This window comes from Cnephaeus nilssonii, assembly GCF_951640355.1.
Source record: "Cnephaeus nilssonii genome assembly, chromosome: 14".
Classification (NCBI taxonomy): domain Eukaryota; kingdom Metazoa; phylum Chordata; class Mammalia; order Chiroptera; family Vespertilionidae; genus Cnephaeus; species Cnephaeus nilssonii.
Window position 1 is genome coordinate 32,688,101 of NC_137085.1, and position 18,598 is coordinate 32,706,698.

At 41.9% G+C, this 18,598-nt stretch overlaps 1 protein-coding gene across 2 annotated transcripts in view; it reads right to left on the bottom strand.

Annotated features, from left to right (window-relative positions):
• The window catches only part of NTRK2 (neurotrophic receptor tyrosine kinase 2), a gene marked incomplete at its 3' end in the record, with an annotated part of 314,958 nt that overhangs the window by 177,952 nt on the left and 118,408 nt on the right, over positions 1 to 18,598 (bottom strand). The window contains exon 15 of one of the 2 annotated variants that reach the window (XM_079790909.1): positions 518 to 5,775. The exons of the other annotated variant lie outside the window; for it this stretch is intronic. Within the exon in view, the coding sequence (XP_079647035.1) occupies positions 5,738 to 5,775 (38 nt within the window). Of the gene's footprint in view, positions 1 to 517; positions 5,776 to 18,598 lie in introns of those variants that run through there. 2 annotated transcript variants of the gene reach the window in all.

The following is an 18,598-nucleotide window of genomic DNA, read 5'->3' on the forward strand; positions in this document are numbered from 1 at the left end:
ATTTGACCACCAAGCCCCTTAGCAGGGAGGGGCAGAGCACCAAACGTGTCCTCTCACTGAGACCTGGCTCATTCCAAATTTTTTAAATACCAAAGGATTTTCCCATAGAATGTAGGGTTTGTTTTTTTGTTTCTTTAGTTTCCTTAAACATGTGTGTGTGTGTGTGTGTGTGTGTGTGTGTGTGTGTGTGTGTGTGTTTAGTATTTCCTTTTAACCAAATGAAAATATATCCCATGTCAAGAATCAGTAACAATAAATGCATAATTCACATTAATGGGAAATTTGAAAGTCCTTTTTTGAGGGAGATTTATTCCAGAATCTATAGTGGGTTTGGGACTCTCCCATTCCCAATTCTCTATGATGTTTCTCATACTCTTTCTGCTAACACCTTTCCTCTTGAACACCACCAAGGACACACATAGTGATGGGGGATGCTTGAGGAAGGGAGCAGACATATACAAGGCCCTAGAGAGAATGCAAGACACATGGAGATGAATTATAAAACTTTATTGGCTTGTTAAAAAAAAAAAAGAATGAATTCAGCAAGTACATTTATGATCTATCCACATGTTAAAACAGCACTTAAAAATAAAATAAAAATGATTATCCACTATTTACAGGAAATGTGAAAAATGACTTTAAAACCTGGAACATTACAGAGGGAAAACAGGGCATGAGAATGACTCACAGCCGCCTATGGATTATAGCCAATGGACCCCAACATGGACTGGGTGTGACACACAAGGATCTGTCTTTCTCTGGAATCTCCTATTATTTTTCCATTTTCCCCCTGTCAGTTTTATTGGGGCGTAATTGACAAATAAAACTGAAAGATATTTAAAGAGTACAACATGATGATTTGACATACATATGCATTGTGAGTAGAATCTCTTACTATTTTGTGTTTATGCCGCCTTCATAAATGGACTGTCTTAAAAGTGGTGAAAAAACTTTGTGTTTTTCTTTCCTTCTCATGCCTTTTTTTCATCAAAACTCAGACTCCAGACACAGCCAATAACCACCTACCTTGGGTGCCCACCAAGGACCATCCCAAGGTTCCATTGCAATATTAGCCCGAATTAAACTCAGAGTGCTCTCACTGTCCAACTCCGATGGTTGGGAGACGCCTTTGGCCCAGAAGAGAGAGAGAAAAAAAAAAGGAAATGGACTGGCTTGAGTAGAAAGCTGCCTTTGGTGACAGCTGACAGCTGTTTTATGTCACTTTCTGGGTTGCAGATCCTGTTAACGTAATTCACTGTGGCAGCACCCCACAGAAAATGACATCCCTGTCCTGTCCGGGAGAGCCCTTGACCTTCCCAGGTGCCCTTGAGTAAGCCTGACATGGTCCTCAGGCACCACCAGTGGTGTGAACACAGCGGAGCACCCTTCACAGGTGACTGCTTCTGTCCCGTGTCCTTGGAGTCAAGTCTGCTGACTGGCACAGCCCCATGGGCTCCACAGACCTCCACTAGACAGGCATGGCCCGGCCCACCGGGCTGGGGGCAGCTACCCTGAGACCCTGAGCTATGGTGGAATGGCTCCACATCAGCTGCCCTCCCTGTGTCTGCAGTCAGGACAAAACAAGGTGAGCTGAGCTTCTACTGTGTGTGAGCAAATTAGATGGAAGCCAGGGAGGAGTCTAGACAGAAGACACCAGGAGGAAGTCTAAGTCACCATTCTCCGATGGAGGGAGAGAGGAGCTAGCTTAGGTCCCCTTTAGCGCTTTGATTCCATTTCAAAATGATTTAAAAAAAAAAAAAAAGGTACATGGAAAGCAACCAGTAAAGCAAATAAAAATTAACTCTCGGTCTGTCATAGAGTCACATTAGAATGCTAGATAGAGAGTGAGAGAGGGCGAGAGGAGAAGGGGAGAGGGGAGGGGAGGAGAGGGGAGGGAGGGTAGGAGGGAGGGAGGGATTTTAAGCAAATAAAGAGAAAATGAAGGGGAGAAGGCAGGAGCACCTCCATCATGCTGACCATCACACTTGCCAGGGAACTAAATTCTTGCCTTGAACTCCTTGAGCTGTTTGCTCCTCAAACTGTTGAACAACGTGGCCTCTGCTCTGTCTGAGGAGGAGCTTGGGCCCTAACAGGGGCGGGGTGGGGGTGGGGGTGGGGACGCGGAGTGCTGTAACACAGGATGATGTGAAGAGTGGGGTCCAAAGCACACTGTGCTCTGTGCTGTGGGAGGGGCTGGGGTCATTTAAGTCCCATCTTTGCTCCCTACTCTTGGGGAGAGCAGTCAATAGGTCAAGAATGAAACTGGTCCCTGCTGGAGATTAGGAGTGAAAACCGCTGAGTGATCTTTGAAGTCTGTGGGGATTCATTCTTCCTGTGGAGATCTGGACCTTCTTGGCCTCAACTGATGCCTCAAGTGATGACAGTGGGAGTCTCTCAGTCGCTCTCAGCTGCCTTGGAGTCAAGATACAGGGCCTGAACTGCGATTCGGGAAGATGACACAGCTGTTTGCCATTCATCAACGGCCACACTGGTATGCTAAGGACCCCTGAGAAACGGGGCTGTGCGTTTTCCCCTGAACTTGGCTGCACCTGAGCGGGCCAGGCAGCACAGACACTGGTGAAAGGAGTCATGTCAAACAAAGCAGCGGGGAGGACTCTGGCCACATGGACGTGGGGCCAATCAGGGATGAAGGGCAGACACTGCTGCAAGGACGTCCCGGGCAGAGAGAGAGCCCAGGTCCCAGCTGGCAGAAGGCAGAGGCGAGCCCCCACGGTAAGTGACATGAGCAGATCCCTACGTGCTAGATTCAATGGTGATAAAGCTTGCAGTGGTGACGCTGGGAAGCACGTTTGCAAAGGAAAGACGGGAGGAAGCAGTGAGAGAACAACGATCTTGCTTCAAGACACGAGTAACAAACTGGCAGCCAGCAGACATGTTCTGTTGGCCTACATAACGTTTTAAAAATAACTGCGTCAACTTTTTAAAATAGGGACATTTCACGGGTTTCAAGTTTCTCTTAAAGAATCCCAAGAGTTGGAAACCTGGGACCACATTTGGGGGGGTTGGGAGGGCAGGAGTTGGTTGGGGCTGAGTGACAGCTCCCCTCTGGAGTGAACACCCACTTAGGGTACGTTGTGCATTTAGGGTACCTGCCTGGTACTGAATTGCCAGGTCCTTGCTGGAGGGCAACAGTCTTGATGTCTATAAAAAATTCTGCCCATCTTTTTCTAACGTTGCAGAAGTACGTTAGGAAGCTCAAAAAAGGTTTCTTATAGAGGACACAGAAAGCAAAAGGATGCAAGGGCTAGAGTACAGATATGAGAAGCTATGTTCCTGATTGTGGTCTTCAGGGATTTAAAAAAAGAGCAAAGAACTCAAGAACCATATGAAGCAATTTTCTAATAGCCTGCTGTTTTCATCGTTCCCTAGGAGATGTCAACTGCGGTCTGATATAGTAAATTGCCTTATCTGTCCCCTTCTCTCCATTTAAAAACAAAAATTCACCTCGTCATTCTTCTAGCTGTTGAGTACAAATATTCTTTTATTTTTTTTCCTTTTGGGTCTGGAAAACTTTAAAAATAGGCCTTAAACAATTCATCGCCTTTTTACGGCTCCATGAAATTACACAAAAGCTTTAAAATATATATATACCGAATGGCCGATATTTAAGAACCTGAGCCGTCCTGACAGCTATGCTTGGCTTCCAGTTTGAATTTCCTTTTTCTCTCAGAGTTCTGGATTTCTGCAATTAGCTGGCCGCTTCGTAAATCAACACCTTTGGGAAAGATCAGAACCTAAGTCGTGACAGGAACTGTCATTTAGCAGCAAGCAAGAAAATGGAAATTCCGAGGATATTCAGACCTCCCAACACAAAGGGCCAGCTGCCCTCACACTCAAATGTCCTTTAGGGGGAAAATACTTTTGAAAACCAGGAGCCTGTTTACGCTTTGGGGAAACTGCCCCTTTCAGGCCTGGGCCTGGAGTAGCCAAGTTCAATGCTGTAATCCATAGGACTCTGTGAGATGTCGGCATTGAGCAATACTATAGTCAGTGGCTAATGTAAAAGAGAGAGTATAAAATATCCATCGTGGGTTATCTTATTTTATCAAGTGGTATATAAATGGATCCTGGTTTGTTAAGATTAATTCCTTGGTTACACAGGATTCAAAACATTTCCAAACATGTTAGACCTGTTAAAAATCTATGCATCCTTAAAGCTGAACTGTAAAACTGTGTAACTATTTCAAAAAAATAATTTTTTTTAAAAAGAACATCAGTAAATTTCCAATTCAGCCATGGCATCAGTGCACTCTTTTTTTTTTACTTTCAATATTATTTTGTATTGGTTTCAGGTGGATAGCACAGTGGTTAGACAATCATATACATTACAAAGTGTTCCCCCCATTATTTCCAGTGCCCATCTGACACCATACATAGTTACCGCAATATTATTAACTGCATTCCCTGTGCTGTGCAGAGCTGATTGTGTTTTCAAAGGACATGCTCCAGGCCCGCCTCTGAAGTCCCCCTCACAAGAAAGGGGTGAGGTGAGGTGGGGCAGGGCAGCCAAACCTGTCTTCTGACAGGGATCCTGCCTGGTGCAGACTGAGCAGAGCGTACCAAGGTCATGGCCATGGCTGAGCGATTGAAACAGGGGGCCACGGGGAGACTAAGGCAGGGACACAGGATTCCGCTGCCCTCTCAGCGATGAAGCTGGACAATATAAAGCACATATTCATTAGCGACCTGCCACTTGGCGCTGCTGGGGTCAGGATGAGCTGTCCTGCCCCCTGAAAACCCAGCAGCAGTGTAGTATGTCGTAGGGAGACTATCTTACTTACAACATCGACTTCTGCTCACAGCAGGCCAGCCATTCTGCTCACAGGCCTTTTCAGAGCAGAAAAGCTGCAGTTCTGTTATGGGAACAGCATGGGTTGCTGAGGCCTTATCACTCGACAAACTTCTAAAACGCAGGTGGATCGCAGAGGGCAAATGAAAGGACATATGCACCATATGCATATACATTTCACTCCTTTAGTTATTCTGTCTATGCCTAACCTAACTCTACAGCCCTGACCAAGTAGCTTTTTTTTTTCCCTTTAAGAAAATCATTAAAGAAACTTTAAGGAAATCATGAGCGTTAATTGCATGGCTCTGGACCTTTATTATCAGTGAAGGAAAGACCTCTCCCGTGACATCACCAAGTCCCCACGCGCTACTGTATACGCTCTTTTAGCTGCTGTGGTATAGATGGAAAAATAAAACTTCCGCAGTTCAGTACTGATTAAACAACAGAAGATGCTGTTAAAATCTGAGTTATATGGAGGTTATAGTTTAGTGTGCACTTATGCCTTTCCCTAGATTTAGATTTGTTTTAACTTTGTAGTTCATCTGTAATAAACAGAAACAATAAAAAGCAAATACATTTCCAGTAAGGTCAAACAGCACATCTTTCAGAAGAGAAGCACAACCCAACGGGATTTCATTTCAATTCCACCTTTGAATGATTAAAAATGAAAGCATTAATTTAAGACGTTTTCTTGCCTCTCCGAGTAGCTGCCTGTGAGCTGCCTCAGCACCGGTGTTCCCCAGTCACGGCTCAGGATCTGCAGGCTCCATGCAGTACCTCCTGCAAACACCACCCACCTCTACCGGAAAACCCCAAGTAAGCAGACTTCCCGGGAGAAGCCTGTGCCAGTCCCAAGAGTCCAGCTTACAAGGCAGCACCAACCAACAAGCACCACAGCCCCTTTCTCTGTCTGTTCCTTTATTTCAGCTACCCATCCAGTGGGATCTTATGAAACAAAACAAAACCTAAAAGAAACACAAGATAAAACATAAGTCATGCTCAAAAGAAAAATCAACAGAAATTAACATGCAAGTACAATCACTTTTAAAAGAACATAAATAAACATCAAAATTAAGACACAACATGGAATATGCTTTAAAACATAAAGCAATATATAATAACAGAACAGAAATTGGAAGAAAATGTGCATCTCATTATTAGCAACTTGGTTTTAAACTCAAAAACAACTTTACATGGCACATGAAACATGGGAAAGAAACGCAAAGAATTTCTGCACACAGCTCTGCCCACAACTATCAGATATTAACTTCTTAACTTAAGTAGGAGAAATCTGTGAACAATATCGATTTATCCCTGAAGAATTTTTATGTATAAAAAATAAAACTTAACAACAAATACCTACCATAATCCTAATTTTCCCCTGCCTAATTTGACCAAGTTATTTCTTAAATAATTGATAAATTACTGAGCAACTAAAGCAGAGTGCTGGCTGGATATAACTGGTAAAATATGAAACTACACACAGTTTTAGTTTTTTGTGTTTTTTTTTTCAGGAATCCTACCTATAATAATGAATTAATTGCCTAAATTTAATCAAATACCCAGAATATATATGACACATAGATATACAGAAATGTAATATTAATTATATCACATATGATATATAACTATAACATGTAGTATATTGTATATATATTTAATATATTATATATAAGACATATAGTTTATGTGTATATTACATGTAATAGATATAAAACACATAATATGTAATACTTAGTATTAATTAATTCTGCAAACATTTACTGAGCACAGACCAAATCATAGACACTGTAATAGATGATAAAAAAAATAAAGAAAATGAAGTGCTTTGACCTCAACTACTTCATTGCCCCACAGCTGGAGAAAGGTGAGTAAACAACTTGCACAATAAATAACGCTAATCTACTTTGTGCCAAGCTCTCCTCTAAGCTCTTTGTCCAAAGTAGCTTATAGTCCAATAACTAGTAAGTGATGGAGCTCAGATTCTGACCCAGGAACTCAGATTCTATGGCCACCCTGCCATGTCCCTGTGCAGGGAAGACAAACTCTCTTTGCACTTGCCTATGAAAACCCAGCGGGGATGGGAAAGATTCTGTTACATGCAATTCTGTGTATAATTTGCATGAATCTTCACCAGATTCATACGTGACAAAATAGATGATGTCATGGTAGAAACCGCCAAGATGTTTTCAAGTTCAGCTTTGGAAGGCACTTCTCAACACAACCCCTCCAGACTCTCGATCTTCCTCAACCTGGTGTCTGGTCTGCCAAGTGCTGGTGTCATCTGCCTCCAGAGCTGTAATTACCACCACCAATCTGTATTATCATTTACAGCAACACTCTGGAGCTTACTTTCCATGGCATTTCTGTCTCCTGTCCTTCCAAGTCTCAGGGAAAGGACTCGGGATGGACGCCAAACATCATTTGTGGATTTCAACACCACAAAGCACTGAGAGTTTAGGAAGTGCTTAGGGGCACTGATTAATTCTCCTTCATAACTCTTCCTAACTCTCTTTCTAAAAGTTCAGCCTCTGGGCACCCGTAAGCCGCACTAGTTTAGAGGACACAATGGCACGTAGGACAAGCATGCCAAATTAACCAACCAAACCTCTTAATTATTCCATCAGGTTTTAAGAAGGTGATTCTTAATTCCTTTCCCATTGTAACAATAAGATTAATATTGGGATGTCAAGTCTGCCAATAAAAACAGGAGAAACTTGGTGATACAAATAGAAGACATCACCCTCAGATAAAAAGATTTGTTGACTCCTATATACTAGTTTCTGGACACTTGGCAAGGAAACTCTAAGAGTTTACTGATGTCAGAGTGTTTACAGCATGAACCAGGCCACTCTTCCTTTGCTTCTATTTGACATTTTCTTCCCAGATGCTCCTCCAGGCTCTTTAAAATTACAATTGAGAAACCATTTGCTTTGCTAGATGCAAGCTCCTTTGAACTGCCATTCACTCAGGGCACAACAGCATTTGCCCTTATTTAAATTGATGTCAGATGTTCCTCTTCAACCTCCTTCTGCATTGCCTTTTGTGATGCATCCTTCTCAAAGAAGCATACCTTAGCTCCATTCGCCCTTGCAATAAAAAACATGAGTGAAACCACCATAAAAACACACACAGTATCTTCCTTAAGAGGAAAAATCAGCCTGAAACAAGGATAAGCAATATGAGCCTTCAGGAAGGCAAGTGAACGCTTCTCAATACCCTTGATCTTCCCAGACTATTGACACACTAAAGATACACTACCATATACTGAAAAATTAGTTCGACTTACATTTCACAAAAGTGAAATGTATCCAATACTTCATATTTCTCAGGGATCAAAAGTGAAATCCAATCAGAGTTCTATTCTACCTACCAGGATCTCATGACTTTTGCCCTCTTATAAGAACTCAAGAAAAGGGCTATGAAATAATATAAAACAATAGATGATTATTTTCTCCTAGTAGGGGGGAAGTTTTTAGACCACAACAAATGGCTGAACATCTTGTGGGTTTAGCAGCCAAACGAGCTGTCTAGCTTCTGAGCCTGAAATATAGATATTTTGACAATGTGACATTCTGAAGCATTTGCAGCATTCCGATGGTGCACGGGAGTTATTGTGAGAACGGCTCCTTTATCAAAAACAACCTTAGAGAAATGTTGCCACCACTCCTTACACCAGCTGAGCTAAATCCGAACAAGGTTAAAGCAGATGCTGTCTGAGAATGCAATGTGAAGTTGAAAGCCGAGAAGAAAAACCAGGATGTGTCCTAAAACTCAGTCTCTGCTATTCATGGATTTCAAATCTGCTCACTGGCCTCTTCAAAGGGAAGGCCTGGGGGTGGGCTGAAGGTCAGTGATGCACTGTGCTTTCTTTATCATTGGCTTCCGACTCATTAAGATTTCTTTACATTCAAACGTGCACACATTTCCCTCCTATTACTCAGAAGCAATCAGCCATAAAATGGCAAGGATCTGCAGTACATTTAAATTAACAGCAATTTATCTGGAGGGAAGAAGAAAATTGCTGAGTCTGAAAGGAAGCGAAGGGAAGGGAATGGAAGAAAGATGCAGCTGCTATCTGAAAAAGCCAATCTTACCACATTTGTCATTTGGAGAGTTAAAACAGAAAAACTGCCAACTTGGGTGTCTGAGTGGCCTGGGGCCTCTTGGGAGCCGGTGTGGTGGCGAAAGAGTACAGTGGCTCACCTTCATTGGAGAGCAAAGCAAATGCTCCTTGGGCCTTCTGGAAAATGTGTACTAGGTCAAATCAAAGAATAAACTCCTGTGTTCTCATAACATTAGGAACCTGAACAACAGTGGGTGCAAAAAGGTTTTGCTTCCATCACAAAGTTAGACTTGAGCAAGGCACAATTCTGCTTTATTTCAGCACCACTTGTCCTAATTTCCCATTTGTGGGACATTTACTATATATTGATTCTTGCACCATCTAGCCATTACTGCCCTGCCTTTCCTATTTTATAGGGAACTCACTTGACCCACATGGCCACTCTGATATGTCCAAGGTCACCTGCATGGAGTGAGATAGCTGAAATCTAAACTCAGAATTTCTGGATTGTTAGTCCCTCCTTACAATGCTATCGCCTGCACCTATAGCAGAAATTTCCCAATATAAAAGTTTAAGTCCTGGTGCTTCCCTGTCTGTGCTCATTCCAGAAGTTCCTTAACCAGCCTTCAGACACCCCTTTAGCTTCCTAAGGATGTGCTTTATCCATATACCACCTCTTCTCCTAAGACTTCCTTCTATCATGTGTTGGAAGCCTTGACCATTCTTGAAGATCCAGTGTAAAGAGGTCTCCTGTGAGTATTCAGTTCATGGGCCTCTTAACTTCTATTCCATTCATTCACATGACCTTCTTTTATACCTTTTTGAAACTTGTAGTTCTTTCCTTTTTACTTCCTCCATCCCAAATTGTAAGCCACAGGAGGGCAGACAGAGAATGTCTATACCTCTTCTACACCCCACACTGCCTTGCAGAACAGTAATCTATAAACCTTTTTTTTTTATCATTTCTATGTACTCAACAACAGAACCAAAATGGAGAGTAAGGAGGATACAAGACAATGTAGGCCCTACTGTGTCTCATTGGCAACTGGGTTAATCAGATCACTTCAAAGCTCCTGGACAGGATCAGATATTTGCTCAGTATATTGAAGATTATAGACTTAGACAGGTGGGCACCCAGTGAGTGCTTCCTGAAGCATCTGAAGCTACTGAGGAAAAGGTGCCAAACTGAGCTGACTCTAATTCTCATGATAATCAAAATGATGGGAGTTGGGTGAAGAAAAGTATTGTCCATTTGTTAGCTGGAGATGAAAAACTAAAAATAAATGTCTGAGGATGGTCAGCAAGGCTTGGAAAGCTTTGGTTTGATTTAGCAAAATGAAGTTTAGTTATGAGCTGAAATCAAAGCAGGAAACACAGAGTTCTTGGAAAAACTCGAAGGTGTGAGGAAACCCAGAGCAATCACACAACTAAAACTCGGTGATTCTAAGTAGAATGTGATGGATCAGCAGGGCCTAATGACAAGTGTCCAACGGTTCAACCACTACCATGTCAGGGACTTCACATAAGATAGGTAACACATCCAAAGGCAGATGCCATTGCCTCTATCTGTGGAATCACCTACAAATGCTATAAATGAAGTAAGACAAAACAAACAAAAAAACACATGGAGTTCATGGTTTGAAGGGCATTAAGATTCTCAAAGGTTTTCACTCCAACTACTCTGAGATTGAACAAATCAATCTCTTATTCTCCTGTAGGTGTGTCTAGCCTCTGGCTTATTACAACAAACATATATAGTACTAGTGGCCCTGTGCACGGATTCATGCACAGTGAAAGGAAATTAACTAGAAGGTGGCCGGCGGGGCGGGACTGGGCAAAACAGGCAGGACACACTCTGGAGCCAACCTCCTGTGGTCCCTCCCCAGCTGGCCGCACCTGGGGTGTTACTGCGGCTCAAAGGGCATCTGTGGAGTGAGCAGGTTCCCTCTGGCAGGTGGGGTCCCTTGGCCTGGCCTATAGGATCGGGTCAAAACCAGCTCTCTGATATCCCCCAAGGAGTCCTGGAGTGCAAGAGGGAACCCTGCTGTCGTACAGGGTATAGAACGCAAACTCAAGTGTGCAGTAAACCAGATTCAGGGCCGAGAGTGGCCCAGCAACAACATAACCCAGGGCTGAAGGTGGAATCACATGGCCCCGTGAGGAATCAGGCTCCCCCCTCTCTGGTTCCGGCGTGCCTCATCTGAGAACCATCATCCAAGAACAGCCGCTGCCAAGTCACCACCCCTTGACAGCTCCTGTGTTGAGCATCTGCCCCCTGGTGGTCAGTGTGCATCATATCTACCAGCCGGTCAGCCGGTTGCTTAGCCTTTCATATATATAGAAAATTGCACTATCTATAGGGTAGCTCTTTGCAACATGAAATGACATCTTCTTCAAGACACAGTTTCACAATTCTCAGACCAGAGAGGCTTACCAATGAGTCAACATTCAGCACACACAAACATGGCATGATAAATTCCATTACAGAAGAGCATGTTCTTATTGCCAATATATATTTGTGTCTAGATTTGGTTTTACAAAAATACTCTAGTCAGTGATCCTTCTTAGTATATGAAGGCAGTTTACTCAAACCAACAGTGTCCAGGTGGAGAACAAAAGACATAAAACCTATTACTCAATTGACCTATAACTACATAAAATCTGCAAGAACCACAAACATACACAGTGGAAGTTGCTTGGCTCTGCTCAATTGTGGATGACACCATAGTGCACAGACCAGAACGGATCTGGGAATAAATTTCTAGAAAAGTTACTAATGCCTGAAACAAACAAGAGAAAACAAATGGACATGGGTCATCCAGGGCCTGTCTGATACTGATGATGATGATGGAGAGAAAGAAAAATGAGGAGGAGGAGGAGGAGGAGGAGGAGGAGGAGGAGGAGGAGGAGGAGGAGAAAGAGAAGGAGGAGAAGGAGAAGAAGGAGAATAAAGCAGGAGATGGAATGAGGAAGAGCAGAAGAAGAACTTAAAGAAAGTAGTTGCCATTGATTTGGAAGACCTCAAGCATGTAAAAGAAAAAAAAGTGACAATAGAGATAAGGAGGTCTCAAAGCAGGACTACAAGTTCAGGTCCAAGTTGTAGGTGAACCTGGAAGGAAGAGAGTAGGTAAAAATAAAATTTTCCCTGGACCACTACTTTTTCATTAGGCATTCCAAGCAGTACTTCAGAAATAGAGTTTGAAGATCGTTAACATTTAGGATACTTGCTAGGAAAGCAACAGTCAGGGGAGCTTTAGTGTGCACAGTGTCCCTGCCTATTTCTGCAAAGCCCAGAAGTCAGATGCACTAATGGTTCTAATTAAGCCGAGAGAGGGTCAAAGAAATTACTTTCACATGAATAGAAGTGCCTTATAAATCTCATTTCCATTTATATCACCTAAGTGCACAAGATAATGAAACCTTAGCTAAGTACCAAGTATTCCAAAATGCAAAGCAAAGATATGTGGGGTTGATAATCCCCCTGAACTGACTACAATAAACAGGAATAAATAGCAAGCAATAAAAAACAAGGCCTTTGTTCTGTCTAGCAATGGACACCTTGGAATGTAGGCTACCATCCTATGATCTGGCACAGAAGGAAAACTCCCAAAGGCCACATTCTTAGGACTTAGCTATGGCTTTTCAAAGAGTCTAGTTCCTGTGGTCAATGCCCAGCCCTGTGATGGTTTCCTCTCCCTCATCCATGGCCTCCTCCTCACTGCCCATCACCAACAAGCAATGACATTGTGGTCCGCTGTCCAGGGTCCTGCTTCCAGACCAAAGTGGGGCCACAGATTAGCTTCCATGGCTGCTGCAGGTACACGAAGGAAGCTGCCTGGCTTCAAACATACAGTAAGTCCTCACTTAACTCCATCAATAGGGTCTTGGAAACTGTGACTTTAACCAAAACAATATATAGTGAAATCAATTTTACCATAGGCTAATTGATATAAATAAGAGTTAAGTTCCTATGGCATATTCTGCTCATGAAAACATCACCAAACTTCTAAAAGACCCAAACACTTCTATTATTAAACACTGAAATAAGTGTGAGCTATGTATACATGTAAGAAAGATTAATCAAACAAGTAAGATAATGATTTCCCAACCGGCTTACTCTAGTTCAGGGTCAAGATGGCCAGTCAGTGGCCCCTGCTGGGAATTAATTTTTTTTCCCATCAATGTTACAACAAAATGATGTTGAACAGCCCTGGCTAGTTTCGCTCAGTGGTTAAGAGTGTTGGCCCATGGACTGAAGGGTCTCAGGTTCAATTCTTGATCAAGGGCACATAACTTGGTTGCAGGCACGTGTGGGAGGCAACCAATTGATGTGTCTTCTTCACATAGATGTTTCTCTTTCTACCTCTCCTCCCTCCCCTCCCCTTTCTCTAAAAATTCATGGAAAAAATACATTTGGGTGAATATTAACAAAAAAAAAGTTTTTTAAAAATGATGTTGAAAAAAAGGATGTTATTCAAGGACCTGTTGTACTTCTTTGTACTCAGGCTTTTATCCAGAGAAGTGAATGTGTCCAAAATTAAAGACAGATGAAGATCATGGGGTAGAAAGAAGGTACTTCACCCAAATATGCCTTTTTTTCTGGTGCCTTTTCTCTGGGACAACCATTAGCAGAAGGACTTCCATCATATCAGAAGTTACTTCCCTAGAATAAGATTTAAAAAGTGCCTTTCCACAGAATCTGAGAGGTGATGGAAAATGTGGGTTGAAATGGTGGCTCATCCTGCCCTTGGTCAGTTTACCTGGTACATTACTTGACACTGTACCATAAAACAAAATTTACAATCCCAGATTGGACTCTGATTAAAATTCCCAGATCAGACCCTGCAGAAATATATCTAACTCAACCCACAATGAGTACCCCTTACCCTACCAAAGCTCTTAAGGGCATACTCACACATTACTTAACACTCTGAAAGAGTACCCACCCACTCACACCACGAAGAACAGAATCTATACTCCAAAAGTGTTCCAACATCAAGCAGAACCCTTAGGATTCTGGTGCCAGACCCAATTGCTGTATCCATGCTCCTTAGGAGTAGCAGGTGACCCATTCCAAAATTCCTCTGTAAAATGGAGAGCTTACTCCATTCTCAATAAGAAACTTGAAAAGTGCAAAGTTGACTTCAGGGTCACAGCCTTCTAAGCATTCAGACGGAGGCTGCCAACAGAACCCCTTACTCGACTTAAGTTAACCCCACAGTTCTAAAAGCATCTGTTAGTGACATTTTTATTTGTTCCAAGAGCTCACTTTGGAAAAATCCCATGATGCCATGCTATCCTACCTAACTATCCTTACTAACACTTCAAGAATTCTTAGGGCAGATGAGTGTGTGCCAACCTCGGTTGTGTACACAGCAAACTCTCTTTCTGAAAGATGGGGAAGATTCTCCCAACTCCTTGATTCTTTCATCTTGGAACACAGCAGGCTCTTCATGATCTTTTGGTTCTAGTCTAAGTTATGCATGGAGAAAACTCTGGGTTTTAAAAAGCATGCCTTTCATTTACACACACACACACACACACACACACACACACACACACACACACATGCACTTTCCTTTTTAAAATAAAGTATGCATGGTAAATACAGCAATATATAAAAAATATAACAGCTTGGTTAAGAAATATAGCCGCCATGCCAAAAATCAACCAGAACCAAGACACTGAGAAAACAATGCATTCTAAATTTTTTAAATGAAAATTTAATATATGCAAACATCTGAAATTCCTTTAAGAAATGCTTTACAAAACTTACAGAAAATTCTTTGCTATGTCAAAGTGATTAAAAGGGAAAGGTTAGTTACCTTGTAACCCTACACACATCCTTAGTTCAAAGCAGAAATCACCTTTTGCGTAAGCGCGGAGGCATTCAAAGACATGATGGACACATGCATTGCCTTATATAAAAGCAGTGAGAAATTGTAAATGTCACATAGATAAAATGACAGAGTATAATTACACGTGCATAGCAGGATGACTGGATTATAAATTAGTTTTTCTTTCATTCTTCATAATTAGGGCCATTTACCATCCATTGTTTAACTACACAAGATCCTAGAACTTTACGTACAGCTAGCATTGGGATTAGAATTTTAATAAGTACCGTCACCCCACATATTTATCTTCCTTGACAACTGTGTGCTAAAGGACTCATTTCCATGGTGATGCCTAATGACTGGCTGGCTAGACAGAGAAAAGAAGCCTGAAGCCAGACAGACTTGAATTTGGATCCTGCCCTTACCCCTCCTGAGCTATGTAACCCTGGCCAAGTCGGGGGACCTCTCTGAACCTATTAGCCAACTCTATAATAGGAATGAAATAAACTTGACTTATTGTGATGGCTAGAATTAATATGAGTAACTAATATTGTCCAGGCTCCTCAACTCAGGGTAGTTTCTAGCATTGTGTCTATTAACATTTAGACAAAGTGTAAAACCTTAGAAATTCCAAACTGTCCTATTGATTTTTAAAAATACAATTGGAATGACCCCTCTCATTGAAGATAGCTCTATGTTTTACCAAATATGTATGATCCAACAAAAAAAATATTCAGGGTAATAAACTGTAACCCATACATAAAACACGACCTGAATCCACCTTCAATGAGCCCATTTAGGACTCTGCTTGTAAATGTGCAATATAACCTTAAGTCAATTAGTGATGATTTTCTTAATGCTCACAAGATATATACCTTCACAAATGCTTGCCTTGATCCAGGCTAGTGTAACCAAGTGTCCTTCTCTTTCATCTCCAATTCTTTCAACTTCCTATTTTGTTTTTCTGGGCCACCCAAATGTCTTTCTTGGGGGATATCTCTCAATCCCATTCTCTCTCTCGCCAACATCTGTCTCATTTTCTCCATGTGTAGGTCCTTCTATCATTTCTAACTCTTATTTTCTCCTATGGACTAAAAATAACTAAGCGGTACATGTTGACATCACTAGTTTTATTTATGGAGTGGAAGCTGTGTTCAAGATTGGGATATGAAAGAGTGTCCTCTTTAAAAATCTATTTATTGGATGTTCTCCCCCTCCCCATCTGTATTGCTGTGTTTATTTGTTTATTACTCTGTTTTAATACAACCGGGCACAAAAAAACATTGTAGTGCCAACCAGATATAAAGAGACACCATTTCTGAAAATATTACTAAATAATGTAAGCAAGAAAAACATGGAAACTTATAAAAATCCATACATCATTTTAAGTATATAAGAGTCAGAGTTTACACACCTCTTTTGGGAAGGGGGCTATCATTTGCTCATTGTGAAGTGAAAAGGAGGTTAGTGCTTCCATTTTACAGATGAAAACATAAAGGCAAAAGGGGGCTAAGTGATCATATTTTGTTCAACATAAGTACATGTTTCACTCTTTAATCACACAAGTAATAACCTCCCATTTTAATAGCAAGACACCAAAATGTAAAAAAAAAAAGTTTAATTCAGCTTAAAACTCCAAGACAAAAAATTCTCCGGCTTCCTTCCTTATCCACCAAGAAATAAATGCTTCAAGAACCAAAGGGATTTTAAGGTAGATGGACCCTTGCTACACCAACCACACCAACCACTGGGGTGTCGCTGGGATGCTCTTGTGCATCATGCTAGAATGATCGTGTCTTAGAGCTTCCCAGATTTCCATTCGCAGTCATGGGTAGTGAACTCTAACCCTGCCCACAGTCAGCTCAGCAGCCACTGCGAATGATTACTTGCAACTCAATTTTCTTCATAGGCATAAATAGATTCTCTGTCATGCGCTATGAAGTAAAAAATAACAGAAAAGAACTTTGCTCAAAAATTCAACCTTCAGTCCAGCTGGCATGGCTCAGTGGTTGAGCATCAACCTATGAGCCAGGAGGTCACAGTACAATTCCTGGTCAGGGCAATTGCCCGGGTTGCTGGCTCGATTCCCAGTATAGGGCATGCAGGAGGCAGCTGATCAATAATTCTCTCTCATCATTGATGTTCCTGTCTCTCTCCCTCTTCCTTCCTTTCTGAAATTATATATATAAATATATATATATACATATACACACACACACACATCCTATCTAATAAAGACGGAATATGGAAATTGACCATAACTCCGTGACAAAGATGGCAGTGCCCACAGCCAATAAGGAAGGAATATGCAAATTGACCCAACAAGGCAAGAGGCGGAAGGCGGCTCCGGCTGGAGCGAAGGCGGTGCCAGCAGCCAGGGGAAGGAAGGCCTATTCTTGCACAAATCTTCGTGCATCAGGCCTCTAATATATGTGTGTGTGTGTGTGTGTGTGTGTGTGTGTGTGTGTGTGTGTGTATATTTAAATCCATCCTCACCCTCTCAGAAAAGTGTGGCTCAAAATGAGTTAGAAGCCCTGGAGATGCTGTGGAGACTTGTAGGGAACCACTGCTCTCAGATCCTCAGGTGGTCACATGCTCTCTTTACCTTGCTCAGCAGGTAAGATGTCTTTTGATGTTACAATGGTAGCCGCTGGCTGGTGGTATCCCTTTGAGTTGGAAGTTCGGCCAGTGGCAGGGATTTCACACCCATGGTGGAAAATGTCTGAGAACCATTCCATGGCTTCAGCTCCAATTCCACAACCACAACAAAACTTTGGGCGAAAGGTTTTTGCCTTAATCCAAAGTTATAGGAATGTACAGTTCCACCACTGCGCAATATGCATAGGTGACATTGAAACCACGTCGTGATAGCGCTCCAGCTTGCAATTGTCCTAGACACCTGCACCAGCTGCCTAAAAGCCAGGGGAGAGCCTCTGGGCACATGCCCTCTAGATCCAGAGTTGCTTCTGAGTTGTTGCGCTTTCCTCCCTTCTAGCATCTTCAGGCAGCAGCTAAATGAACCAAGCCCTAACTAAATGTAACTGGTTAATTGCACCTAAATTAGTCACAAAGCCCCTTCAGAAGATTCAGTCAATTTCTTGAGGGAGAAAGTAAATGTTTTACTATATAATTATAAACTTAATTAACATAAAATAAATTAATTAGGGACATGGGCTGGTAATGAACGCCATGGTTTGGCTGTTATTTGCTATATTTTCCAGGGGAAGCTAAACCTGGAGTAGAGGCCTACCTTGTGCTTTAAGGCTCCTTTCATCTCTCCCCTTTCCTGTCCCCAACCAAACTGTTAGGTTTCTGCTTGATACTCAGTAGCATGACATCTAGTATTCTACAGAGTTCAAATGGAGACAATTTACCTGCTAATCTCTAGGGAAACAAATCCCCATCCTAAACCATCATAGCTGTAACAGTTCCTAGCTGGCAGTTCACTAAAATAACAGATGATTATCCAAAGCAATCATTTCTCTGTCCCAGCCTATAATGACAAAACTCACCTAGAGCTAAAATAACCATCTGCCACAGATTGTTCCACATGGTTTGTTTGCTTGTGTGTTTCTTAATTCTGAGAAAGAATTCAAAAATGGCATTGGCAAAGAAGGGTGATTTCACAAAAATGCCCTAGTTTCCAATCTGTATTGCCTCAACTATCACCTTAATTTTTTTAAAAATCTGACTTAAAAGAGGAGGCTGAGAAAGGTGCCTCTAAGGATGACCTTGATGACACAAAGTAGGTGTTTAGTGAATGAGAAAAGTCTTGTTCTAATTTTCCAAAGTCCACATCGTTTCTAGGAAAGCTGACCTGCAGCTGTCATACTTGTTTTCTCCCTATGTGCTGTGAAGATGAAGAATGGCTTCTGTGTATGACCC